General features: G+C 42.3%; 1 protein-coding gene across 1 annotated transcript in view; it reads left to right on the forward strand.

Moving 5' to 3' along the window:
• znf407 (zinc finger protein 407) overlaps positions 1–27,360 on the forward strand; it is a 198,965-nt gene that overhangs the window by 76,841 nt on the left and 94,764 nt on the right. Inside the window, exon 5 of the mRNA XM_023331438.1 lies at positions 7,580–7,654. Coding sequence (XP_023187206.1) covers positions 7,580–7,654 — 75 coding nt within the window. The remainder of the gene's footprint in view (positions 1–7,579; positions 7,655–27,360) is intronic.

Here is a 27,360-nt window from a genome sequence, read left to right on the forward strand (position 1 = left end):
CAGACTCCCCCAGCTTAGAGTTTTTCCCCTTAGAAGACAAACACTCTAAAGGGGCAGCATTATGTATATTCCTGGCACATAGTGTCATTTTATAGCACAATAAAATAAGCATTACCTCTAGTTGTCTGTGTGTGTGTATATATATATATATATATATATATATATACAGTATGTATATGTGTGTGTGTGTGGTATATAAAAGAAATTTGACTTTGTGATTTAACACCTTGAAATAGGGCCTGTCTCTTTAAAATCTCCTTCTCTTTCTGAAACTTCGCCTTCAGAAAGTCATCACAACATGACTCCTCTATTGACCCTTAAAATAACATTTTCATCAGCGTTGCACTGAGAAGTAGCTGCTACAATGAGCTCAGTAGATGTGCAGCTCCACCAGAGGTTTGCTAATTGCCACTGGCTAGTCTGAAGGAGCTGAGCGGGGAAGTTGCAGGGGAGGGGTGGTCTGTGAGGAGGAAGTTTATAAGCTTTTAAGCTGCAGCTCTGATGAGAAGCTGATACCACACACCTCTAAGGCGGAGCTATGTCCACCCAGGCATTTTGTACAGATGAGTGGTTGCCACGTTTTTGATGAAGAAGTAATATTATATCATGAGATCAAAAAAGTCAATTTCAAATGATACTGCCCCATTGATGTATTTTATTGGGATTGCATGTGACACATCTGTATAAAGAAAGCAAACATGGTTTTAATATTTTACAAATGAAACTCAAAGTAGGAAGTAGCTTGGGAGTTGATGGACAGATGGATGGAGATATAATAACTAGGTGATCCTGGAAGAAAGCCTATAGATGACTTGAGACTTCCAGTAGGATTGTGACCCTAAACCCACAGTAAAATGGCCCAGCCAAGACCTAGATCCAATTCTTAAAGAGTGTGATGTTGACTGCTGCTCTGTATTCAATGTTACTGAGCTAGATCTATTTAGCAAAGAAAAATGTTTGTCTCAATGTTCAAAGTGGGAGGAAACACACTTTTCTCCACTTCGTTTAAGACTAAATGCGTTCTTGTTTGTGTCTGAATACAGTGTAATTACTGTATATGCAAAAGGAACTGATTGACTCAGAAAATGTCTTTTACTTGCTGTATGTATATTTATTGTAAATATTTGCGTATACGTGGACATATACAAATGTATTTTCTTTGTTTGTTCCTCTTTTTAATTTATTAACGTGCATTTTTTCCCCCCTAAATTAACCGCAAAATACCGATAGGACAACCACATAACTCAAAGGGCTGAACATGAAGACATTCCTCACTTTTTTGATTCTTGTTAGAAAAAAACTTTATTTTAAAATAGCCAATTAGTCCCTTCTTATTCCACTTGACAGTTATCCTGTACTTTGGGTTGGTCCATCAAATAAAATCAAAGTGAAGCACATCAAAGATTGTCAATGCAAAGAGACAAAATTCACAAAACTTCAACGGCCAAAAGAAGTTCCGCATGTCAAAACGGCATTCATTTCCTGTCCTCTGTCTTTCCATCAGCCTCCATGTCTGCTACGTATCAGCAAATTCCACTTCACGTCTGCAGCGGTTCCTACCCATCCATCCCGCCTGCTGAACAGCTATCAAAGGGAGCCCTAAACTTCGTCTCGATTCCCGTCCCCCCTCCCCCGTCTTTCGCGAGCTCCTCCGTCTCGACGTGTGCCCGTCTTCCCTCTCCGTCAGAGAAGCAGCAGCAGCAGACGCCGCTCTCTTCTGTCAATAAAAGTCTTATCTGTTGACTACATGTTCCTGTCTGTTTGTGTGTCTGTCTGACACGTCAGCAGCTGTCTCGGCGCTCCGGGGTTGCTGTCAGCCAAGTGTTGGTTTCTGTTCTTCTGTCAATTCACCTGCCTGTCACCGTCTCTCAGATTAGACGTGTCAACTTACCTCCAGCTTTTCTGCCTCCTCCGAGATGACTTTATAAAAAAAAATAAAATAAATAAATAAATAAACAAGAAGGCAGCAACTTTCGTTTGCTCTGAAGAGTGAATTAGCGGTGACGTTGCGGGATGTGCCGTTTCATTTCACGGATCCCCCCCCCTTCCTTCATCCCTCCTTCTCTCGTCGGTGTTAAATATAGTATGCGACTGCATGCTTTTATAAATCTAGCATGTCTCCTACAGCAACAGAGAATTGTCAAGTTAATTGTAAAGGGGCTCGGTGCTTTTGCAACTTCAAATTGTTCTGAGTTCCCAAATTTCCCCGGTTTGTTCTAAATATGGAGTTACTCCAAATTGAGCGGGGGGACGGGGGGGATAGACGGATTGGAAAGATGGACAGAAATGGGATGAGGAAGTGAAAGGAGGTATGGCCCAAAGGATGTAGAAACGTAGAGGCGATGTGGAGTGGAGGGAGATGGATGGAGAAGGAGGCTCAGCCGAGACGAGAGCTAGCAGAGGCAGAAGATGGAGGTGAGGGGAGATGAAGGAACGTGAGATGGCAGACGAGATGGAGGTGGGAGGATGTGGAGGGGCGCTACCTGCTGCTGATGGCAGTCAGAGTCAGTGAAGGATGGAGGGCGATCCAGCTGTGACATTAAAGCAGCAGGTGGGGGCCGTCATTAGGACTGGCACAGTAGGCTAGATGAGCCCGCACACACTCATTTCTTTGGGGCCCAGCGGACCACTGTGGGAGTGTGTGTGTGTGTGTGTGTGCGTGTGTGCGCTCATCGAAAAGAGCTGAAACGTAGTCCCATAACTTCAGAGCTCATACCCACCTGCACTTTCATCTTCCCCCAGCTGAACTGCTCCTCCTTACTGAGATTTGTCGGCAACTCGACCCGCTGACGGTAGAGCCAAACTGCATCTGATGACTTTTTGGATCTCTTTTTGGCCCCAAGACCTTGTTGGATATGTGTTTTAACTTTTAACTTTGGGGGTGTTTAGATTGTAAACAATGAAAGCATCACAACTCAGTTTCTTTTAATTTTCATAAAGAAAACAATGGCAACTACTAGAAGAAGGTTAACCTGGTGAAAACCAGCATTTTTACGACACTTTGCTTCATACACAGGGTCTTGACTCTCTGCTATTGAGAAACGATTGCTTCCTAGAGGTGCGGAAGCAATCGTTGACTTTAAATGTTACGCATTTGTTAACGTTTGTCCGTGACATGTGAAATGCATTAGTTCAATGTGTTCAAGTTGGCTCTTCCCACGCTGCTGTGGGAGAAGAGTCGAGCTGAACCAGATGAATATTGATGTTGATTTGTTATTTGGAAGCGTGGCCAACACGGACTGACCGGCTTTGTTCGCTTCCTCCGCTGCCATTGCTAAAACTCCAGGCAAACTACAATTATGAAAATGGACATCATTGTTCACAGCTTCCCCTTCTGTTCGTTGATTGGCCCGGTAGAAATTGTACCAAAGGAAGTCAGTGGGAGAAAGCCTCAGACTGTGGATCGAGCAGAACTGCGTAGGAAGGCAAGGGCTAGGCTGGAAGAGTGTAGAAAATGCTGGAGATTTGAGTCTCGGCATGGTCTGCTTGCCGTTACCATGGTTTCATAAAACCCTTAGAGTGTTAAGATATCTTGTCATTCTATTTATATTATTGAAATTACTTTAAATATAATGCCAGACAAAGTTTCAGATTGGGTTTCCTCATTAAGTATGGAGCATAGAGTAATGCAGCTCTGCCCGTCCCCCAAAGCCAAAGATTGCAATTATATTAACCTGGCCATGCAATTCTGCTCGATTCTAATCTCTCTTCACTGACAAGTCTCGGCTTTCTCCCATTGAAGTGAATTTCTCCAGTAAAATATCAATCGTGCCAATCAGTGAACAGGAGGAGAAGTTGTGAACGTTGACGTTGATTTTGGGCGCTGTTTTGGAGTAGTCTGCCTGTAGGGTTAGCAATGACAGCGAAGGAATTGAACGAATCCATCCAAATATTGAGTTGGCATTAACAGCCATCTTGCTCAGCTCTTCTCTTTTCACAGTGGAGGATGGTTGTTTACAGCACAGGCAATTTCCAGTAAGCTTCATACCATCCAACTGGCACATTAGCCAGTTAGATTAGGTAAAATTTGAAACTTGAGTTCTTGCCTCCAGGAAGAAATCGTGTCTCAATAACAGAGGTGCCAGACCCTCTATATGAATTAAATGGCGCAGAACAAGGGGCTGGTTTTTACCAGGCTGCGATTACAGTGAAACTTCAAGACACCAGCATAACAAATTGTAGCAAAACTTTGCGAGATACACTCTGAACGTCCTTGCTCCAACCCGGCACGCCACGTTGAGCGCCTAATGGGCATACGCCCGTTTTGTTGGTGTGGTGTTCAGGTTCCCCTAAGCCCAGTCTGGCTTGAGGCCTTTCTTCTTAGATCTTTCATCCCTTGCAGCAGACCTGTGGACGAGCCTATCCAGGAACCCCGTTAGGCAAACAAAGTTGTTTGTATCAAATATTGACAAGTTATCTCTTCATCGTCAGGCAGAGGGTGGGAAGAGAAAGAGAAAGATGGTAACTGTGGGTAATTGAGCCGTGTCTCCCCTGCTTATCGGTAAAGCTCCGGCACGTCACGGACCTAACGAGCTGTGGCGCGCCGATTAGTCTGAGGGGAAAGTCGAACGTGGAACGCCAGAGCCTCCGTCTTTCCTTCTGCCTTTTCATTTTTTCTTTTCTTTTTTCTTTTTTTTTTCTTTTCATATCCGCAATGGATATTATGAGCATCCCTGGAGGGCAGAGGCACAGCCTTATTAGTTCAATTCATGAGGGGGAAGAGAATTGATATGGATGAATGGCATGTTAAAGTATCCCTTTGTTACAATAACCATCAAGGCTGATGGTTGGGGCTGATGATGCAGCCCAAGGCAGCGGGACGACAAGCTGAGGCCTTGACCTGGATGGCGGAGGATGCACACACACCGTGGGCAGGGGGCTGATTACACACTGCCTTAAACAAATGGATTTGGCCCCTTAACATTTAGATACGGGATCCTTCTCTGTGTTAGTGCGCGCATGAGAGATTGGGTACTTGTAGATGTCTTTTCGTGAGGAAGGATAACCATTTTTCTGCCCTTGTGTGTCTGCAGCCCACATTTGGGGTGTGTGTGTGTGTTAAGATAATCACATGGTGAAGAACTAATTGTGAACGTGTAATCGCCCTTTGTGCACGTTCTCCACTTCCAGTTACGCACGGTAGCCTGGCGGCGTGCACGTCCCTGAATATGAACGCACGTCGCCGTTTCTGTACGTGCCAGGTGCCTCCGCGGGCATTAACCGTGTTGCGCTGGTGCCATTCAGAGAATAATCCTGTTTTTAAAAAAAAAAAAATAAAGAAGCTGTGATGAAAATCTCACAACACGGCGGTTTGATTTGTACCCCTCGCTATCAAAGAATGCTAATTAAAATCATATTTTGCATATGTCTTGTCTTTCATGCGCATATGCAAATTGCCCTCGTTGCCTTTCAGCACTCTGTAATTAGGTTTATGAAGGACAGCTGTAATACATAATTAACAGGAATGTTTGCAAGCTCTTTTTTTTCCCTTCATGTCTAAACACGACGACTTAAACAGGCACGAGTGAAGTGTTCCAGAGGCTCACATTTTTCCCTCAAACATGATATTGATTAACTATTTTTCGCCCCACCACCTCCCTCAGAAATATCTTAATTTTGCTTGCATATTTATTTATAGACGACGGCGTCGGTCAAAAGCGAAGCCCGGCATTTTGATCTTGCCGGTCTCCCTTACTGGAACGCACAAGATGTAGCCGTGCGCTAGCTCCCGGGTTTAACTCCGAGGCATCACTCTGGATGTGGTGGACGGACGGAGTTGGAGAGGATTGCGAAGATCTAGAGTGACGATAATGAGGAAAAACAGTGGAACATGTTTGAATATTTATATGATGGTGTTAGTTAGAGTCGGCCTCGGGGGCCTCCGTGACGGACGGGACTCCAGGGCCGTGGAGGACACTGCAGTGTGTGTTGGAAGGGGGAAAAAAAGGGAAGCGAAAACTGACACACCGACATAAATGGTGAAATAATTATGCTTTTGCTTCACAAAATACGACTACCGAGCGAGAAGGAAAGCTTCAAAAGCTAAAAAATAGAATGCCGGTCGACTTGGAAGAAGGAGAGGGGGAGAAAAAAAATAATGAAAACATCCAGAAAAGAAGGAAAGGGAGGGACTGAGTTTGTGCAGCGACGGTGCCAGCCGCGCAGCTGCCGGTTCGACTCCGCTTTCATGTTTCGTCGTTGCGCCGTCCCCGGCTCTCAGATGTGGTCATTGTCTCTCCGTGGCACAATAATGGGAAGTGATGGGTGCTAAATGAAAAGGGCCAGGGGATGAAAACACTGGCGAAGCAGCTTGGATGTCAGAGTAGTTATTCCTGTCATCCGTTCATTATGTTTTCATAAGCTGTTTCGGAGACACGCTAAACTCGGGGCCCTCGACAAAGTCGGGACGTTGTGGTGACTGTCGAGCAATGGTACTCTGCTGGGTTTTGATTATGTGCGTGCGATTGCGTGTTCTGTTGATACATGTGCGTTTAAATTCTTGCACGTGTGTGAGAGCGAGTGTATTGGTGGAACACTCGTGTTACGGGGCGAGACCCACACAAAAACACCACCAAAAAGGTGCCGACTAAGTCAGGAGACTCACACTTTGTGCTCCTGGTTGTGCTAAAATTCATTAACAGCCGGTTGGTTTGGGTTGCATACTTTACCTTAAAGAGTTCATTAATATTGTTTTCTCTTTTATTAAAGCATGGCTAATCAGAGATATCATGGACAGTAAATGTCCTACCTACAAAACTCTGAAATATTCCCCAAAGATTTGAGCTAATAGCTAGTTAGTAGCCATCGTGAGGCCTTCCAAGCTGTTTGTAAAGCATTTAACTTTTAGTTATGTCGTTGCTATATATTGCTGATTGTAGGAACATTATTTCCTTTTTTTTGTATTGGTTGGGGATTTATTTAGCTGAAAATCCAATAAAAATATTCAGATAATTTCCTTTAAAAAAAACAAACAAAAAAAACTGTCACATTTCTCTTCATACTTTGGTTTCTTTCTAAGCACCACTCCTGATATTCAAAATAGATAATGTTGAACCTTCTAACCTCAGTAACAACATCCAAATTGAAGAGTGTTAGTCTGGCCTGGTAGCACTTTGATATGGTGCGTTCAGTGGTTGGAAAAAGATTATATTTAGTTCCTCACCAATCAAGCTGATTGTTACTCAAATTTAGTCACCAATTGATTAGTTAGGGCATCTGTAAATCAGTTTTTTTCAAAATGAGGTGAATGAGGTCCTACCTATTTCAAGTTTGATACTGACTGCTATAACCGCTCTTGGTAATCCCAGGCTACAGTAAATATTTGCTAAAATGTTTCTTCTTATGAAAAAAATTAAAGAATCTAAGCCATGAATGTGTTTTAATTCACGCTTTTTGAAAGTGATCTCTTTCGTCTAAATCGCAGTGTGCATATTTGACCTTGGCAAATAGAGCGCTTTTGTTTCACTCTTTTATCACAAAGCTCTGGCTTTGATCCTGCAGTAAAGTTCGATTGTATTCCGCTGTTAACTCTGGTGCTGAATTTGTGCTCTTGCTTTGTGTTTTTTTTTTTTTTTTGTAGATGGGCCTTTGTGATGAAGAAACACCTCAATACCCACCTGCTGGGAAAACACGGAGTCGGGCAGCGTAAAGAAAGGTAAATCAAACGCATGCGGCTGCATTTTTTATAAGTCACTGTCTGCATTCAGAATCACGCTTTGCTCAGAACGAACGTGTTTGAAAGAAACGCAAAGAGCCTCGATGTGTTTCTCGGATGGATCTAGTAGAACTGTTCAGCTTTTCTGTTGTTTCTTTACGCGCTGACTCTCCAGAAGAAGTGACCTCAAGATTTTGGAGGATGACTGCAGCAAACTCTGCCGGAGCCTCTGCAAGCTCTCAAACCCAAATTCCCCGCTAGTTAAATTTCCAGCTAAATATAACATGAAATCCTCTCATTCCCTAATGAGTTAAATGGCTGTCTGCTGTCTGTCTCCGTCTCTTGCTTACATCATTTCCCGCGCGCCCCCCTTCTGTCAAACTTTATCTCGCTCTCTCCCTCATCTTTCTCTCTTGAATTAAGGATGAATGATGTTGCTTTTTCCCCATTTCTGTCTATGGGATGTGAGTGTGGGGTTTGCTGCGCATGTGGAATGCCTCGCTCGCTTGGCCCTGTCTATCAGAGACAGAGTCCTGCTGTCAGAAGGGGTGTGTTTGCGCGTGTGTGTGTGTGTATGTATGCGATGAGCAGATGAAGTTGTGAAGCGCCCTTCCCTCCACCCCCCCGAAACACTGACAAGCCCAAATGAGACTTTAAACACCTCTCAATCTGTCAAGCGAGCTGCTGAAATAGAAACAGACGTGTTTTTTTTTATTTTTTTCATTTCTCCGCAACCAAAATTGATACTTTTGACAACATGCTGTATTAGACATGACAAGTGGCTTCAGATATAGCAGCGAGCGGTCCGACCAGATGCCTTTCAATCTTTCAGACTTTATCAGCTAAATTCCTACTGTCAGCTGCTGCTCTGGATTACGTGGCAACTCATCCAGGGTCTCCTCAGCTCCTGCAGGTCTGTTTCATCTGCGGTCTGGATGCTGTAACCTCCGTTTCTCTACAGGTTGCAGGAAAATTTTCCGTTTTTCCACTCCCAAAACATATATCTACCCTTTGTGACTTCCCAAATGCAGCGACGTTTTCCTTTTTAAATCCCTCTTTCCTTAAAACCCATCTAATATGAAAAAGCAGGCTTCTATGAATATTACCACCTGCTACCAACTCTGGTAATATTGAAGATTTTGTAATTTAGCAAAAAAGACTAGTTGTTGTGGTTGCAATTCTACACACAGTGACTTCTGGGCCAACCTTGTAACATCTAAACAAGTGGTCTTTCTCAGAATGAAACCTGTGGGAACATTACCTTTTACAGAGGACAACGTGATCCTAACTACACCTTTAAAAACTATGTATTGTTGGTTTTTCTCACAAGAGTTAGTTGCACGCAGAGAACTTCATTGCTAGCTTCCTAGTCACAGATGGCTAGCTAGCAAGCTTTTTTGCGTTTATCCTGGGTAAGTGCAAATTTATCGCCACTTAGGTGAACAAGTTCATACATTTCTGTGGAGATACATGTTTGTTCCTTTGATAGTGATCTTAAAGAGGTCTCAACTAGTCTTAAATTTGAGTTGGTGAAATCTGCAGAAACCCTTCCGCTCCTCAATTGGCTGGTCTTCACACACCAGTCAATAGTATATCAAGTAACTTCACATTTTCTTTTGAATATTTTATAGACATGTTCTATAAAAAAATACACAAGTAGGCAGAGTGGCAGAGTTTCTGCAGATAATTTAGAGTCTGCTAATACTTTGTCACCTCCACCAAACTGATTTTAATTCGATATTGATATGGGTTGTGTAGTTTTCCTACATTGTCTGCATGGGACCGGAATTAGCTTTCATCATTTCCTACTTGAATAAGTGTGAGAGGAAGTAAATTAAGTAGAGAAAAGCTTCATGCAGACATTTCCATAAGTAAGTGATTATCAATATAAATAACAAAAAGAACAAACTTCAGCTGCAAATTAAAGTTCCCGGACAAAAGACTATCAGGTCAAACTTTGAAGATGATGTAAAGTTTCAAAGAAGTTTGGGAAACTAAACTCAGTCTGCCCCGATTGATCCACCCTGATTGATCCGCCCCACCTGTACAAGGAAATGACAAAATCAAAGTAAAAAATAACTATTTAAATTCAAGTAGCGACATCTTCACCAACGTTTACCAACCAAGGAAATGTCAGATTTTACTCGGATGAAGTTACACTGATGTCTAACTGTATTCCACTAGAGACTCAGCTGTTGCTTTAGTTTGTTTCAACTCTTTCAAATTTTGGGGAAAATTTGCCCAAACAGCAGATTTAATATAGAAGGTCAAAGTGCACAGAGCAGCGTGGAGACCCCCAGTGGTTTGATTTAATCAGTGTTTTTGAAAAAAGGAATAGAAATTAAAAAAAAAAACAACATACCTACATGTGAAAACATTAGCCACCATGGCCTGCAAATTCTTTTTGCAAATGACCACAACCTCCTCTTTTCTTTCATTGCACACACGGACACACACACACCCCGGCACGCGCGCGCACACCCACACACTTCTGCGTCTCTCTTTGAGAGAGGACAGCCACAAGGTTTGTTCTATTTAAACCTGTAAAACACGGTGTCATCATTTTTCTGACAGTCCTGCAGACAGAATTTATCTCATCATTAATTAACCATCATATTTCCAACGCAGTGCAGCTTAATTAGCGCAAGGTCATTGGGGAGGGCTTATTAAGTGGAACAAATTTGGGCAAATGTGCAAGAGGAGGCAGAGGACGACAGGATTGGAAGAGTGAAACGGGAAGAGAGATGGAGATAGAGGGATGGAAAGACAAGAGAGACTGGAGACGAAAGGAAGAAGAGAAGGAAACTGAGAAAGAGAGGAAGTGTGTGTGCGGGTGGGGGTGTGTGTGTGGGTGTACGAGACAGAGCTGGCTCAGTGATTGATAACCGCACCGGTTTTGAAAGCCCAGACCTGGAGACTAGGACGCTTGCTGAGGGAGAAAGAGAGACAGCGAGAGGGAGCGGATGGGGAATTGTGCATGCGCCTGTGTGTAGGCGTGTGTGTTAGTGTGTAATGGAACGGGTGGAGAGGGTGTGTGTGTGTGTGTGTGTGTGGGGGGGGGTATCCGAACAGGCAACTGGGGACCAGTTTGCGGAGGGGTGGGGAGTTGAGAGGCAATGGGGGTTGTTGGGGGGAGCCAATTGCAAACATATGCTGGCTGGCAGGCGGTGGAGAGATGGATTGCAGTGGGACAGTGTCAGAGAGGCAGTTTCATCACCATCGCTGCAGCCCTGTTCACCAGGTATTTTTAGAACACTTGGGAGATCTGTTAGTCAAAAGTAGAGAGGAGGAGGAAGAGGAGGAGAGGAAGGCCTGACTAGCTGTTGGCTATGCTAGACTCCACTTAGCCAAATCTTCCTGGGACCACAAACACGGAGAGATTTCAGACAGATATCTAAAATGTCTGACGAATGTTGATTTAAAAAAAAAAAAAAAAAAAAGTCAACTCCTCATGATTTGTATTATTAGCTTACTATATGATAGAGCTGCATGATGTGGATCAGAATTAAAATCTGATGTTTTTCATGCCAGATCAGATTTGAGTAAATTCTTTTTTTTTTCATTTTTTTTGCTCGCGTTCTTTTCTAAAAAAATAAATAAAGAAAGAAATAAAATGAAATGACAAACGATTGAAAATATTTTTTCAGAACGTGTTTTTTATTGCAATCATCCCTTCTGTGAGTTGTACAACGGAGTATCGGGGCCAGGCTATGATAGTTTTTGTGTCATTACGAGAGTAGACATAATATTATAGAAAAAACATAACGTTTTTACTGATCTGACATGAGCAGCTCAGTTTGTCTTCGAAATAGACATGATCGTTTCAAAGTTCTGCTACTGATAATAATCTGATGCTGTTGTGTTAAGAGATTAAGATGATTTCAACTAAGTATTATCTGTAACACTTATACCAAAGTATAACTTCACAAGACTTGACATTCCTTATTGTATTTTTTGTTTACTACTTTATTCTCGTAATACTATGATAAAATAAGTCTTAGCCTGGCCCTAATATAACAAAGTTAACCTGAATTCAAACTCCAGTCCTATTCTATGTCTTGAACATAAACACCAGTGATATTTATTTATTCATTTTCTAATATTTAAAAACCTTTTAACATTTTCTTTTAGCTCTGGTGGAGCGGCAGCGAACCACAGCTCAGACCAAAATTGAACATTTTGAAATATATGCAACCATTTCCTGCACAAGGCCCCGGACAAACCGTCCCACAGTGATGCACGGTGGAGGCAGCATTATGATTTTTTTTCCTCGGTACGGCCAGGGAAGGAAGCCGACTGGTGCTGAACACAGGCGACCCTTTAAGATTGAGGCAGAAAAACGTGAGGAAAAATTGTAAAACAGAATCAAATCAGTCGAAAAATACTTTATTTCTCCCAAAGGAAAATCTTCAAAGAGCTGTTGCAGATGGTGATACTGTATGCTCAATATCTTGGCAGTGGAGATGAGATTTCAAGGCAAAATGTCCTGGACGACCCCGTCCGTCATTGACGAGCGCCGCTAACCCACCTCCTTTGCTTTTGCTTTAAATCTATTTCCTTGCTGCGTGGCTGTTCAGAGAGAGACGGAGCAGAATCCTGCTCTGCTTTGCCACTTCCTACTTGTCACAGTAGATCTTTTGGGATTAACAAGAATTGAATAAGTTTTAGTGTTTGATGAGGAAAACCGGGGAAAAAAAAAGGCATCATCAGACAAAAACCCGCAGTGTTCCAGTAAGCCTTAACCCGTATTCTCTCAAGCAACTTCCCCTCCCTCTCAGAGTCCATCCATCAGCGGGAAAAACTACCTGTAGGAAATTAGGACACGGTGTCTCCATACAATCACTTTGCACTAATGAAGAGCGGACACTGCTGGGTGGCGCTGGTCAGATCTGTTTAAATAAAAAGCTAATATTAGTCCCTTACATTGTTCTACCCCCCAGAGGAGGAGGGGTGGGGAGAGGAGAGGGAGGAAGACGAATCGAAAAGGAGGAAGGGTGAGACGCCAAACTCCCACTACCTGACAGGTTCTGGGAAAGAGAGAGGGGGAGAGAGAGGTAGGGCTGAACTGTTGGGAAGTGACACAACTGGGTCTTTGTCTCAGTCACACCAGCACTCCTAACTGCAGGCACTGAGCGCAGATGAGGGCTTTTTTTGTCCTTTTATCTCCGTGTGTGTGTGTGTGTGCTGTCACAGAGTCACGAGGAACACACGTCCGCACAGGTTTACGAGAACCTGCCCCATTTGACGTCGCTGGAACGAGCAGTTCGAGCCACGCTGACTTCTTCCGCGGATCCGATCTGGCGTTTCCAGTTCGCGCGCGCGAAGCGTCGGAGGCCGCAGTGCGGCTCGTGACGCTTCTCGTTTTGACTGAGCGCTGCTCGTCAAACACGCCGAGTCGTCTTAATTCACACGAGAACAATAGGGTTGTCCTGATTATAACAGGAGGGCTGGGATGCGGAGAGGTTACGGCAATCAGCCTGAAATATGCTGCGTTAACAAGCTCAGCGAAGAATGAAGGCCCCCTCAGGAGGAAGTCGGGTTTAAATTAAGGAGTCGTAACTGGGATTCTCAGCTTAGATCTGGTGACATTTTGCTTGACTACATCATTTTTTTTCTCTGTCATGTATGTTTGTTTTAAGGGGCCGTTTTATGTAAAATCAACTTTTTTGAGCATCACCCTGTGTTATAATATTATTCTGTCATCAAAAACATACCTGGAATGTTGCCTTTATTCTTTCATGCATGTTTGAGAAATCCTTTAATCTCCCTTGGCAACCAATCAGCCGTGCAAAACGCCTGGTTGGACCTAGCTCCGCCTACAAGGTCAAAGCTCCTCCTCTAATTTGCAGCTTCCAAGCTTCTGCTTCAGAGAGCATCCCTCCCACACAATTTCCCTATTTGGCTCCTTCAGACTAGCCAGCTATAATTGGCAAACAGCTGGTGGAGCTGCACATCTGCTGAGCTCATTATATGAGCTACTTCTCATAAAAACATTGTTAAAGGTTCGATAGAGGAGCCATGTTGTGATGATGTCCTGAAGGTGGAGTTTCAGAAAGAGCAAGAGTTTTTTTTAAAGAGACAGAGGCCCAATTTCGACAAAGTCAAATTTCCGTTGAGTCATATTTGAAATATTTATCATTTTTATAACAACTGAAGGTGACAGAGTTACTTGATTGATACTATGTGGCTGGAAAACATATAATACGGCCCCTTTATTCTACATTAGAGGTGCACATCTTTGAATTGTGTTTGATTTCAGTCATTCAAATCTTTAAAGCATATATAGATTCTTAATACGGAGTGATGTGTTTCATGTTTACTACTGTTAATTTTAATAACTACAGCTTACAGTTGTTCAAGATCAAGATTATAATTTGCTTATTTTTTGGGAATTAGAATATTACATTAAAAATGACAGCAGCTATCTTTTATTTGGTCTGTTTTTCAATTTCACCCCTGAAATAAATATTACTGTTTGAGGATGTTCTGATTTACACACATGGGCCAGTATTTTTTGCTCTTAGCACAACTATTTATTTACCTTTTTAGCCCATCTTCCCATCTTTATGAACCCGGTATCCTCTGTCATATTTGCATGGGGTCTCTGCAGACACCTAAACAAACACTCCACCATAAAGGCCAGAGGTTGAGAGCCTGACTGACAGCAGCAACCTTGACTCAACTGTTTGTAATTAGTCCTTTAAAAACAGGGCCCCGAAACACAACTGACCCGTCCCGCATACCTGTTTTTATAGGTAATTGTTAAAAACGCCTGCCATTTTCACGCTTGTAATAATAAGCATCCCCGACTAATACACTCGTCACTCTCGGAAGCGGAGTGCCGACAGGCCTGGGGGAAAGACGTATTTGTTTAAAGTAGAAGATGGAGCACAGGGTACGGTATGCGCAGCTGGGGAGAAAGTTTTTACTGCCATGAGGGGCATGTTTCCTTTTTTTTCCTTTTTTTTTTTAAAGCTACAACGTTAGCGTGTGTCTGAGCTACGTAAGCTGGTGCTAGAAACTCATGGAGGAAAAACAGGAATTCAAGGGGAAAAAGGCATGAACCCACATCCAGAAATAACTTCCAGGATGCACGAAAGCAGCGCAGGTGCGGTGACTCACCAAATGGAGACGAGACTGCAGCGAGAGTTGTGCAAACAAGGACTGGTTTTCCATTTAAACTCGCTACACTGAAGCTGTAGGTGAAGGTTATGCAATTGATAACTGGCTTCTTGTAGTTTGTCTTCAACTGAGGAGGTCTGGTTCACAAGTGCAAAAATCGACTCTATTATGGCTTTATAATATTACACATTAAGATGCAGATAACCTTTAATTTGAGTATGCTTAATCATTTAAGAAAAATCCTCTGTTATTAAAAAATATTTGTGCTTTACTGAATCGTCTCTAGTACAGTGACTGATTTGTCTAACCACTTATGCCAAAAGAACAGAATGCCTCCGATAACATTTTTCAAGGTAGAATCATTCAGAGAAGGTGATCTTTGACCTTTCAGATTCAGATCTTTATTCATTTTCCAAAGGGCAATCAATTTTATAGCAAGTCACAATAAATTTTTTTTTTTTTTTAAAGCAACACACCAACAATTAATGTTTAGCTAGAGAGTGTGGGGCAAAATTTCACTCCTTCAACCAATGGAGGTTAAAATCACAAAACCTGTTGATCAAAAACACGTAAGTGCGTTTTAAGGCTAAAAAGGTAAACAATAAATAAACTAATAAATACGTAATGTCTTGCAGAGTCTGTCATCAGCTCAGCTCACAGGGTCGGCGGATGGAGGCAGCCAGCAAAGAAAGTGGATTTAATGTCTAGCAGAAACACGGTTTCAAGGCAATTACAATGCATTTATCAAGTTTCCATCAGAGGCCACCATATTTTTATGTAAAATCTCTGGTTATTTTAAAGAGTTTATGATGCTACGCTGTTAACACGGTTCCAAGACTTTTGGAATGGTGGACTTCTTCCACCATACTGTGCTACAGAAGTGCTTACTAAACTCTACATGTTTACATTTGTAACGGTAGAGAATACTTTTTCATTACATTGTTCCTAAGCAACCAGTCAGCATTTAATTTCCAGTTCAGTATTTGCATGTTCACCTTCTTGTGAATTTTCTCATAGAGCAAAACTAAAATATTCAAAATAAAACACGACTTAGGAAGCTGAAATAACTAGCCGCAATGCTGCTTGGCGTGCTATTGACTGGCATTTGCAAAGCAGCCAATCCAGAAGCGCTATTCATTTTCCTTTTCACTGACTGGCTGTATCTCTCATAGCAAAGATAAGCAAGACAATAGATACTGGCTTCTGCGGTAATGCTAAGAGAGTTTCCACTGTGCACATAAATGTTAAGATATGTTTGGTATTGGCACTATTAAAATAGGGAACTATAAGCATTATTAGAGGTGATCTCAAGAATTTGGAGATCATAGGTATCCGGGGGCGACTCGAATATCGGATGGTCCAGACAGCCTCTTGTTTTGGAGCCTTAGTGACACCAAGTTGTCACATTAAGCTTCTTTAACAGCGAAATTTTAAGATTAGTTTTTCCTCCCTCATTTATACCTTTAAATATCTTGGATTGCTGGTTTAAAGTTTCTAGACACGTAGATCCACTCAGAAGATCAGAGTTTAGAGTAGATGCATAGAAAATGTAACCTCCGTAAAACTCCTGTAGCCGGTGGTGAGCGTTGCTCTGGTTGTGACTGCGCAGCATTTTTATTGCACGTGTCCACAAGACCGAACCGACACGAACCCGCGGTCGGTCGTGTTGTCGAGCTAGGGGCCGACCTCGATCTCGCCGGAGCAGGCATCTGGCTCCGCGGCGCAGGACGCAGGGCTCGCAGCCGCATCCCAGCATGCAGTGCAGCGTGGCCATATTGCCCCGGCACGCAGGGCCGAGACCGTCTGAGCTGGACGGGGGGAGCAGGGGCGGAAGAGCCATGCGTGGAGCCAGCATGGTGGCAATATGGAGCACACGGAGCAGGCGGGGGTCATGTCACACACAAACACCACTAGCAGTGTGGGCGAGCGGCGGGTACATGCATGTGGGTGTGTGTGTGTGGGGGTGCATGTGTGTGAGGGAAGTAAAAATGTTAGTAGCGTGATGGGGAGATAAAGAGTAGATAAAGACAACTCCTAATTCATTATAATAAATCCTTTCCCTTAATTATTGATAATGAAACTGCGCTTTAATCTTCGTCTTTCTTCCTTCTCTTATCTGCTCGTGTCAGCACTTTGCCTCTCTGGCTTGGTGTTGGGTGGTAAAGGCCTCGTTTTCAGCCACCCAGGGGCAGCAGTCAGTAGCATCCTGTGTGGCTGCTGCAAGAAGAGGGAATTTAACTGCATGATAAGGCAGGGAGGGTGTCTGGATTTCTTTAGCCCTTTTAAGTGATTTTATTTTTTCTTACACTTTGCAGCATAAAATATTGTAATACAAATAAAACTAAATATAAAATTATAAAAACACTGATAGGTGCATCTCACGGTTGGGCAATAGATCAATAATAACATGTATTGCAATAGACACATGATCAGAATCAACAGATATGATAGAATTTTCAATGAACTCTGATTCAGTTCTGGGAGATGTAGGCAGACTAAAGGCTTTAGCTGCTCAATCCTTGCCAGCTAAGCAAGGTTGGTGGCATCAACTCATTCGCTCTTTGGTTACCTAGCAACAGTTTCATGTTTGGCCACCATGCCCTGTGTTTGAAAATGTAAAGAACTATGTGGAGTGAAAGAGGAAATGAGTTCAGTAGCTGGAGAGGAAACTGGATAAAACAGGAAAAGGTCACCTCACCAGCTTGGCAGCCTTATAAATATGTAAAACTTAAAAATTAATCAGTACTTATCAGTGCCGACTAATATGAGTCCCTTGTATCGTGATACGTTTTTAAGTTTTATCGTCCAGCCCTAGCGCACCTAGAATCCAACTGATGTGGAATATCATAGAAAGTTTATTTTAACTCTTTAATTCAAAAAGTGAATTATTATTATGCTGTGTAGTATTATTACTGGGGGTGTACCGATACAACTTTTTCACTTCCGATACAATACTGATATCCCAGCTTTGAGTATTGGCCGATACCAATATTGTCCTGATCCGATATTAGCACGAATCATACACACTTTTATTACTTATTTTCTGGAGTGGAATGTTAGAAAAGGCTTCCTCAAGGGATATAACTCAAACAAAGAACATCAGTCAACAATAATAGGTACGAGAACAACTGGACCATTTATTAGTTACCAATGGGTCTGTGTGTGGGATACAAGAGCTGCTGATAGAGATGAAGGGGCTGATTAAATCCTGGAGCAGAGGTCTTACACCAGAGATTTTAGATTCAGACAAAGATAATCCGATACTTCTTTTTTTTGTTGTTGTTGTGTTCCCAATCCGATATTGGTATCGGAGTGATAGATTATTCTTCTTAATTTTATCAGTTTAGTTGATCATAGTTTACAGTCATTGAAAACCCCAAATCCAGCTTCTCAGAAAGTTTGCTCGGCACACTAGAACTGTCCTGCCCCAGGTTTTTTCCTTTCACTCAACTTTCTGTGAGCATGTTTGGAGACAGCACTGCGAGAACAGTCATCAGCAGTCAGGACTTTGCATTTTTAATATCCTCTAAATGAACAGAAACTCTGAAAATCTATCAGCTTGTGTGTAATGATAATGAGTATTTGTTTTTGAATTGGATTACTGAAATAGAATCCTCCGTCATTATTCTCCCCGCAGTATCAACAAAGCTCCGTCTCGCAGAGGGCAGGCGCGGCGCGTGCCGTCCCCGCTCGGTCCTGGCAGGCCCTCAGACCTCTAGCTCACCTTTGTGTTTCGCTGGCTGCTTCGTTTGAACGGGAGCCAGCGGACGCCGCGCCTCCCTGTTTACCCCGCTCAATATTTCATGGCGAGTGAACACTTGCAAAATGAGGGATCGCGCTAATATTGCTGTTAAAATTAAGCGATAATTAAAATTTGTTAGTTTAAAAGCCACCGCAGTCTATAAAAGTTTGATTACTGGAAAATTAGGTGCATTAAGTTTTTATAGGTTGGCCCCGTGCGAACGCCTGGGAACCATTTTTATGCACTTGTCACGGGCATATGGCGTCGAATTGGGAGTGTGTGTGGGTTTGTGTGTTTGTGGCCAGGAAACAGGACACGTTTTAGAGCTAAAAATCTTCATTTCCTTTTATTAGCCAGAATGCCTTTGCGAGAAAAATGCCAATTATAAATCTAAGCTTGTGTCTCAGAGTCCGGGTCAGAGGTCATGTTCCTCGGCATCTCGATCGGCCTGTGATATCATGTCGGCTCTCGTTTCAGGGCTGTGTGCTATTCCTCCTCGTTCTAGGGTGAGCCAGGGTGCTATCAGCTCCTATTACTAACAGTGACGCTGGTCAGCAGCTGACAGCTCGTCCCACAGTCAGAAGCCACTTTTCACGCCGGAGCAATGTGACCTTGACTCGTGGAATACACCGGCAGCAGTTGTTCATCTTCCACCTCATCTGGGCAGCGCAGTTCCAACAGTCCCTCCAGCTTTTGTATTTTTTATTTATTTTATTTTTTTTGTATGATCTCACCCCCGCCGGCTGAAGCCCGACTGACATTACTCAAGCAAAGAACAACAGCGAATGTCCACACCTCAGCTTCGTGTCCGTTTGGCATCCCGCGGCACAGAACCAGACGGGTAGTTCTGTGACGCCACTGTGCGGCTTAACCGTCGACAGAAGTTGGACATCGTGCGCGGAGGGACGGTGGAGCAACTGGGCTGCCGCCAGCCTGCGTATTTTTTTTCTTTCGTTCTTCTTTTCTTCCCAATTGAAACATCAGACTGTCATAGCAGAAATGGATGTTGCCAGGCATCACTAATGAACCAATTAATCAATGAATTAGCCGAGCAGCGATTAAATTAATGCGAGCTGGACGGGCGAGCGGCAGTCCTGGATGTATCCTGGGGAAGGTGATTAACAGCGCGCGCGGAACAGGCAGCGATCAACAAGGCTGCTATTAAGTTGGACAACTTCCTGAACTTTTCTCTTCACGGCTAAATAAGGAACGACTTCATTGGTGTGATTTATAGGGGGAACTGCAGCGTGCTGGGACACGCTGATGCTGTTATGTTGCGGAAGTGTCTTCAGCAGTGACAGATGACAGAAATAATGACAGGAATGAGAGTTCAGAAAGCCTCGCGCTCAACATTCCCAAGGCCGTCCGAGAGAAACAGATGTACAGAATCATATGTTATCCACCATACCTAACAGTGGGCATCACTTACTGTTCAAAGTAAATATCTTTTGATTTACATCAGACTCACCGATAATGCTAGCTGCCTAAAATCTCACTCTTAGTCTCAGCTGACAGTTCTACTGAAGGTGCTGGTATAGTTAAGCAAACTGCTTTTTTACTGGCATTCTTCCCAGGCAAACACATTGCATGTATAAAGTATTTAATGGTTGCTACGGCTACTTGGCGTTGATGCCACTCTTTACAGGAACTCTCAGTCAGAAGGTTTTGGTGAGTGTTTAGCCATCCACCTCACTGTGACCGGTCGCAAGTCAAGTTTATTTATACATCAAATTATGCTGTATAAATAAAGAGCAACAAGGCAGTTCAAAGAGCTTTACATCATAAAAACAGTCACCAATTATGAAAGAAGAAATAAACATTACATTTTGTCAAATGCCATCATTACGATTATCTAGCAAATGTACATTAACTATGTTCAGCAATGTTCCACTTGATGAACAGGTGGGTTTTCAGCCTAGATTTTAAATGAGCTCAGTGTTTTGGCTGTTTTGCAGTTTTCTGGAAGTTTGTTTGATATTTTGATTTTGTGCATAGAAGCTGAATGATGCTGAATGTGGCAAGATGAACTTGGGCCTTTGTCCAGCCTCCTTTGTCACAGTTTCAGTTGTTTTGAACTTTATCGCACCGACTATAGAAATGAGCAAGTTAATTTCATAATTATTGTCGTCATTTTGTTACTTATGAAGACAAACTTAAATGAGTGGCATGATCTCCTCTGTTGTCTATTTTCAGGAGCCTAAGAGAAATAGACCTCGCTCTCAAATCATATAATTTATACACCAGGACAATGATTATTTTTGTGTGTGATTTTTTTAGAGAAACTTTGAGCTAAAAAAGAAAAAAAGTGACATACAAATTAAAAAGTGGTTCACTTGCATTTATTTTACAATAATTTTGATGCGACAAGAAAAACATTTCTAAAATGAAAAGTAATTTGTAATTATCTTTTAGCGTTCATTTGTTTGGATGTTAGGCTACTGTTGATGAGTTTATTTTAAGTGCCTTTGCACATAATTAACAGAAGTGCCAATAAGTTTGTAATATATATAATAACCAGGTTAATTTCCTGAATCTCTGGTTGTCAATGCTACTAAACAAGTAACTAAAAATCCAAAATAAATAAAATTTATTCTACAAGAATTGCAAAATATGACATAGAAAAGCGATACACTGTGAAAACATTTGGGATCAAAGACTTTTACTTTTGCATATTTCCCCATGAGTTGACTTGAATTCTTGTTCTTCATTGGATATCTGCAGGGTTTGCTTCATCCATCTGTGAGCTTAGTTCATGTAAATCAAAGCAGGTGGCCCTCTGTGGTTTAGAACATTGTTTTTATAGTGAGTTTTTGGTTATAGGGAATCAACAAATATGGGAACGTTTCTTAGATTTTGTGTGGGATTTAGAAAGCATGGAAGGCTTTTAAGGTCGCTAATCCAATAAGACAGAGGTTGCCTTAACCCAGTGATTCTGAACGTCCTTCATGGGAGATGTATGAAGCTGGCAGTTCAAACGTCCGCCTGCGCCGCCGTTGTCTGCCGTCTCCAGGCCTGCCGTTCTCAATCTGATCTGCAATATTACAGAAGGCAGAGCCGGGCATGCCATTTTGTTTGGGGAGACGTCGCCGAGGCGGCATGTTTCAGAGGGGCGTCTCCCTTGATTATGTGACATCCTCCGGAAGAACGCTGGACTTGTGTCCTCCATTACTTAGAAGGGGAGGGGGGCAAAAAAAAAAAAAAGAGGCCTTTTCACCATTGAGACTGTCACTCTCAATTTGGACTAACGGTAAGCATGCACATGGTCTCCTGAACGCCTCCCCTCTACCCCACCTGCTCTCCTCCTCTCTCTCTCTCTGTGCACACACACACACACACACACAAACCGCACCACAGCCGCTGCTCCTCCCCTTGCAGCAGGTCGCCGTGGTGACAGTTTGATTAGATCATCAATCGTGGCCGTTAACAGCGGTTTTCCTGAGCACCTGGACCGGCAGGTCACAGCTGGCTCTGAGCTACCGCTGTCCCTCTGACCTGGCACAGCGTGTGTGTGTGTGTGTGTGTGTGTGTGTGTGTGTGTGTGTGTGTGTGTGTGTGTGTGTGTGGGCGTGGGCGTGCGTGTCTGTGCATGTGGAAATATGCTCGCAGACACAAAATTGCACTTGCAGTTTAATTGTATCTAAGGTTTTTGTTCTTTGTTGGCTTTGAAGTGGAGCTTAGCTCATGTTTTTTTAGTCGTTCCTTGTGTCCTTGTAGCTTAAGCTAAAAGGAAAGTGAATCCTCTTTCAATACACCGTAAAAATTATCCGGTTCTTTCAAGGTTGTGAGCCAAAATGGAGAGAACATCTTCATGACTCAATACCTTCCATCTTCAGTAGCTAACACTTCGAGTAGTTGTTTTCCGAAAGACTATTAGTCACTCCGACTCTTCTCAACTTCATTGCTTATTCAGGTTTGCAGGGACTTATTTCCGAAGAGGTATCATAAGGTTGAGCTATGGACTTTGATTGGGCCATCCCAACAGCTTATTTTCTTTTTTCAAGCATTCTCTTGTAGATCTGCTGTGTTTTGCAGGATTGTTGTTCTGTTGATGACCTTGATTTATGTCAAGTTCTACCTGCTGGGCAGATGGTCTCATTTTTAAAGCCGGAGTGCCTTGTGGTATGAGAGAGTTTGTGGATGCAAAACAAAGCCAAATCATAACCCCTCCACTTCCACGCTTCACAGTTAGTTTGAGTTGTCCATGCTGATATGTTGCCTTCAGCACTGTACGTGATGGCTAAAGGTCATCGTTCCAAATCCCTCATATTTAGTGATGCAACTACTAATTATTTTAATATATCAATTAATCCATCGATTATTCTGACGTTTAATCTATTAATTGGATAAAACTAGCAACAACGGCAAGATTTTTCATTTAACCACTTACGCCTTATTTTGAACAATATTGGAAATACATTGAAAAATGCAAATAAACATTCTTTTTAATTAGAAAATGAGCATTTTATTGCCTAAATTGCAATAATATAACTTTAACATTTGTAGCAAAGGATGCACCAATTAATGATTGGACAGCAAAAGACGCTTTTTTTTTTTCTTTAGAATTTTTCTAGAATAAAACTATGCCACTTGAGAAGTTTTGGTTAGAATTTAAATTCATTTTTATTTTATTTTTACTTTATCATAAATGCAAAATGTATATATATTTTTTTTACATTTTTGTCTTAATTGCTGATTTGAGTGTGTCCTACTTTCAGCAATACGCCCTTTTTCACTCTATATATTCCAGTTAACAATAATTTGATTATTTCAATTATGGATTCATTATGATTAATCCGATTGATCATTTCGGCCCTACTCATATTTTTCATCTATATTTTTTCTATTTTCCACATCTTTGTTATAAATAATGCAAGTGTGGAATATGTTGTGTGTTTTTGTTTTTGCATCAGGTGAGATTTGACTACATTTACAATCTGCCTAAAACCAAATCATTTTTTTTTTCTGTCCCAATCGGTAAAACTCTTCTACCGAAGCGGGGTGTACTTTCAAACGGTGATGCTCGTGTTTATGTAGTTAGTAGATATCTATTAAGTCATGCCTCTGCAGTGCAGAGGAGGTTTTTCAAGTTGAAACAAATATGAAATTGCATGAAAACTGGAGGGCCTTTAACCCAACGGTTTTATGAAAACCCTTTGTCTGACTGGGGAGATTAAACAAGTGCAAAACTCAAACGTTAATATAACCGGGGAGACTTCTAAAAGAATAAAATAATAACATTTTTATCTCCGTGTTCCCTCCCAGATGCTTCCCAGAGTCTATTACTCTCCATGTTTGCAGATACACAGATACCAGAGGATAACTGTTATGGCTATTCATCTGAAGCACCACACACACAAACACACACACACACACACACACACCCATAACACGCCGAGTTCACTTTGCAAACACACTCGTACATAAATTCACCTGCTTCCCCGCGTCGTCTCCAGCTTCTGCGTCAGCCCCTTCCTCTGCGTTCAGGTAAAGCAGTTAAATTTATGGCTTAACAATAATGGGACAAACTGTGTGTCTCGTTGCGATTCCTCAGGTATTCTGTGATTAAATAAATGTCCCCGCTCTTTTCATAAAGCTTGTTTATGGCACTGTGGCACCATATGCTGCCGCTTCCACCCAACCCACCCATCTCCTTCACTCTCTCTCTGCTTAATTCTCTTTTTCTTCGGCTCTCCTTCTCGCTCAGCGGTTACGGGAAAAAGCCAAAGTTGCGCGTCAACCTGCAGGCCTCCAAACCTTCACGGCCTACTACGATCGAGTCAGTCCTAATAGCTGTGTAAATACACGGAAAGCACAGAAAACCGTTTGAGTAATTAATTCTCCAGAGCGGTATCCAGCATCCTTTGTGTGCGTGTGCGGATGTGTGTTTTACTTCTTTTTTTCGGTTTGTTTTTTTAAAGAAAAAGTGAAACCAAATCAGAAAAGCAATTAATTTCTCCAGCCACAGCATGGCAGTAAACACATGTGATTGTTCACCTCATTGTCTCGTCGGGTTTCTTCTCTGTACTCCGTCAGACACTTGAGAGGCCAACTCCAGCTCCGCGTGACTTTTCTCGTGATTATTAATGGCCGCTTCACATTAACTTCGCTCTGGTAATATACTCCGACAATGGCCCAAATCACCTGAGCGATGAGGACGACGGCGGCGGCCCCCGTGTCCCCTTGTCCAGCCAGCTCTGTGGCGGCTACTCCGCTAACCCCTCCCTGTCCTCAATGACCAAGATTAATGAAACCCCCGCCGTTTTTAATTAGCATGGCCGCAGTCATCAATTACGTCTGCCCCACCCCAAATACAAATATTGTTATATTTTTTGGTGGGGGGGTGAAAAATTCTTGATTTATTTCATTGTGGCGGCCGAAGGAGTGAGATGAATGGCCTCCCATCATGGTCATTTGTGGAGATGAGGAGGAGAAGAGAAGAGGGAGGGTGCGGCGGGGAGGGGTAATAAGATCAGTGCAGGGAAGAAGGGGGTCGGCGCCTCACACAGTACAGTAGAGGATGTGAACATGGCTGGTTACAGATAAAGTCGAGTCTCTCCGTGTCGCTGGACTGCGGTCACAAAACTCAGAACTTCAGAGTAGTTTCTCCAAATCCAAACCTGGTAGGTTCAATTCCCTCCTGAGGCAATTTAAGCACCAAGTGGTTCAGATTCGACAGTCTCTGGTTGAGGCGACTGTCTTGGTACTGTCAGATACTGCAAACACTTGCATAAGTTATGATTTTAAAAGTATAAAGCTTACAAAACAGAGGTGTTCAGTAGACTCCATCACACTGGAGCCTATGTTAATTAGATGGCAAGATACACAACCTCTTGGTAAATAATACTCCATTATCATCTCCCTACTTTCCAATGAGCCCCAAAACTCTGGTAGCACATAAATACGGCACATTTACACAAGTGCCACTCACTCTGTCTGCTCTGATGAGGAATTGATCACCTTCACACCAAATGCTTGGAGTGGCTCCGACTGACAGCAAAGTGACGCAGTAAAACAGAGAGATTTTTACCGTTCATCCAACTATTCATACGTTAAACTATAACAGACACATGTAGAAAGTCGCAGTAGTGCATCATAGCTGTGACAGGACAAAAAATTGTCTTTTAACGTGCTTCATTTCTGTGCTTTCAAGCCCGTTCAAAAGATTCTCTAAATAGTTCAACTTCGGTGGTGAGGCAAGAATCTGTGACACCATCTTTAGAGGCAGTGTGTTCCCTACATGCTTTATTTCCTGCGGAATGTCCACGTTTTAAATCATACTTCATTTGGTATTTCCTGCTTCACAGGCATTGGCCAGACAGGCTGGTTGCCTCAATATGTCCCAAAGGCATGGTAAACAAGGTGTAAATGAAGAAAAAAAACAACAACAAAAAAACATGTCCCCGCTGATTTTGCTCTTTGGTTTGTCTCTCAATGAGTTTCTTCAAGTTGATAAATGCAGAATGGACTTACTAGGAAATGATTCCCTTTTTAGCTTCTTCCGATGTGATGGAGCAAAGAAGAAAACGAACATTTCAGCAACGGTGTGTCTCCTTTTGCACTTCTCTTGCTTTTCTTTTAAGAACAGTAAGTCTCGAGGTAAGTCGAGACTTACTTTAGAGCTCTTATTTAAATTGAGATATGAAAAAAAAAACTCTCTTAAATCTGGGGTTTGAAGAGTAAAAAAAAACAACAAAAAAATTTTTTTATATAATAATAAACCAAGCGATTCGACTTCTGCAGTTCTCCAAACTGGCTGAAGTCTGTCATGATAATAGTGCGAGCGCTGCCGCTTTATGACTCGAATATGTGTGCAGCTCCTTTTTGTGGTTTTCCTGAGCTCGGGTGTTTATGCTGCGGTGAGCCACCAGCCGCTTGATTCTTGATGGCTACACACACACACTGATTTTTATTTTATACCCCTGCCGACACAACCATCGCCTGCCCACTGGACTCGAGAGGGAACGGTGGGAAACATCTTGAATATTTTATGAGGCTTGGGAACCCCACCTCTCTCGTCTTGCCCACCCCGCGAAAACCGCGGCCACTTCGTCCGGCAAATTCGCACGCATACACACACACACACACACACGCATACACACCCGCAGAAAGAAATAATGTTTTAAATGCAATCATTGTCAGGCCCAAACAATGTCATTTATCAAGGGAGCATTTGGGACTGTATAATAAGTTTCACATTATTAATACAATTTTTCATCCTCTGTCAAGCCTATCTGATTTATGGCACGCGTGTGATCTAAGGTGATCATTGAATTACAATTCTAGTAATAAGAGAGAGAATGGACCTGGTTTACTTCTGCCCACTGGAGCACAACTCCTCCCCTCTTTCGCCCCCCATACACACATGTACACAGATAGAAGAAGCTATAAGATTTAACGGATAAAACCAGTTTAACAATTTATGTAGATTTGTGTAAGTATTTCTGAGTAGAAAAATATATACCTTTAACAGAAACTTAAACAGTTGAGGTGATTTTGACTTATTTTTCCGTTTACTTGACAAAATGAATTAGATTTAATCACATTTCTGTGGTGATTCCATTCAAATAGTTTAATTTCTTTAATAGAGTAGGTTCTCATTGTCGTTTTTACACTGACTTAATGTTTTGACAACAGCCAGTGTTTCTTGGGTTATATTTTGTTAATAAAATGGGAACCCGAGATATTTGTACAACCAACAGTTTATTCAGAACAGGATATTAGCCTTTATTCCAAGCATCTTTATTCAGAGCCATCTTTCTAAATTAATTTTTCAACCCTATTTACTCAAATTGATTAATAATCAACTAGACTTCTTTTAAATGAGAAAATCTTAAACTAAAGA

Source organism: Xiphophorus maculatus, chromosome 3 (assembly GCF_002775205.1).
Source record: "Xiphophorus maculatus strain JP 163 A chromosome 3, X_maculatus-5.0-male, whole genome shotgun sequence".
NCBI classification, from domain to species: domain Eukaryota; kingdom Metazoa; phylum Chordata; class Actinopteri; order Cyprinodontiformes; family Poeciliidae; genus Xiphophorus; species Xiphophorus maculatus.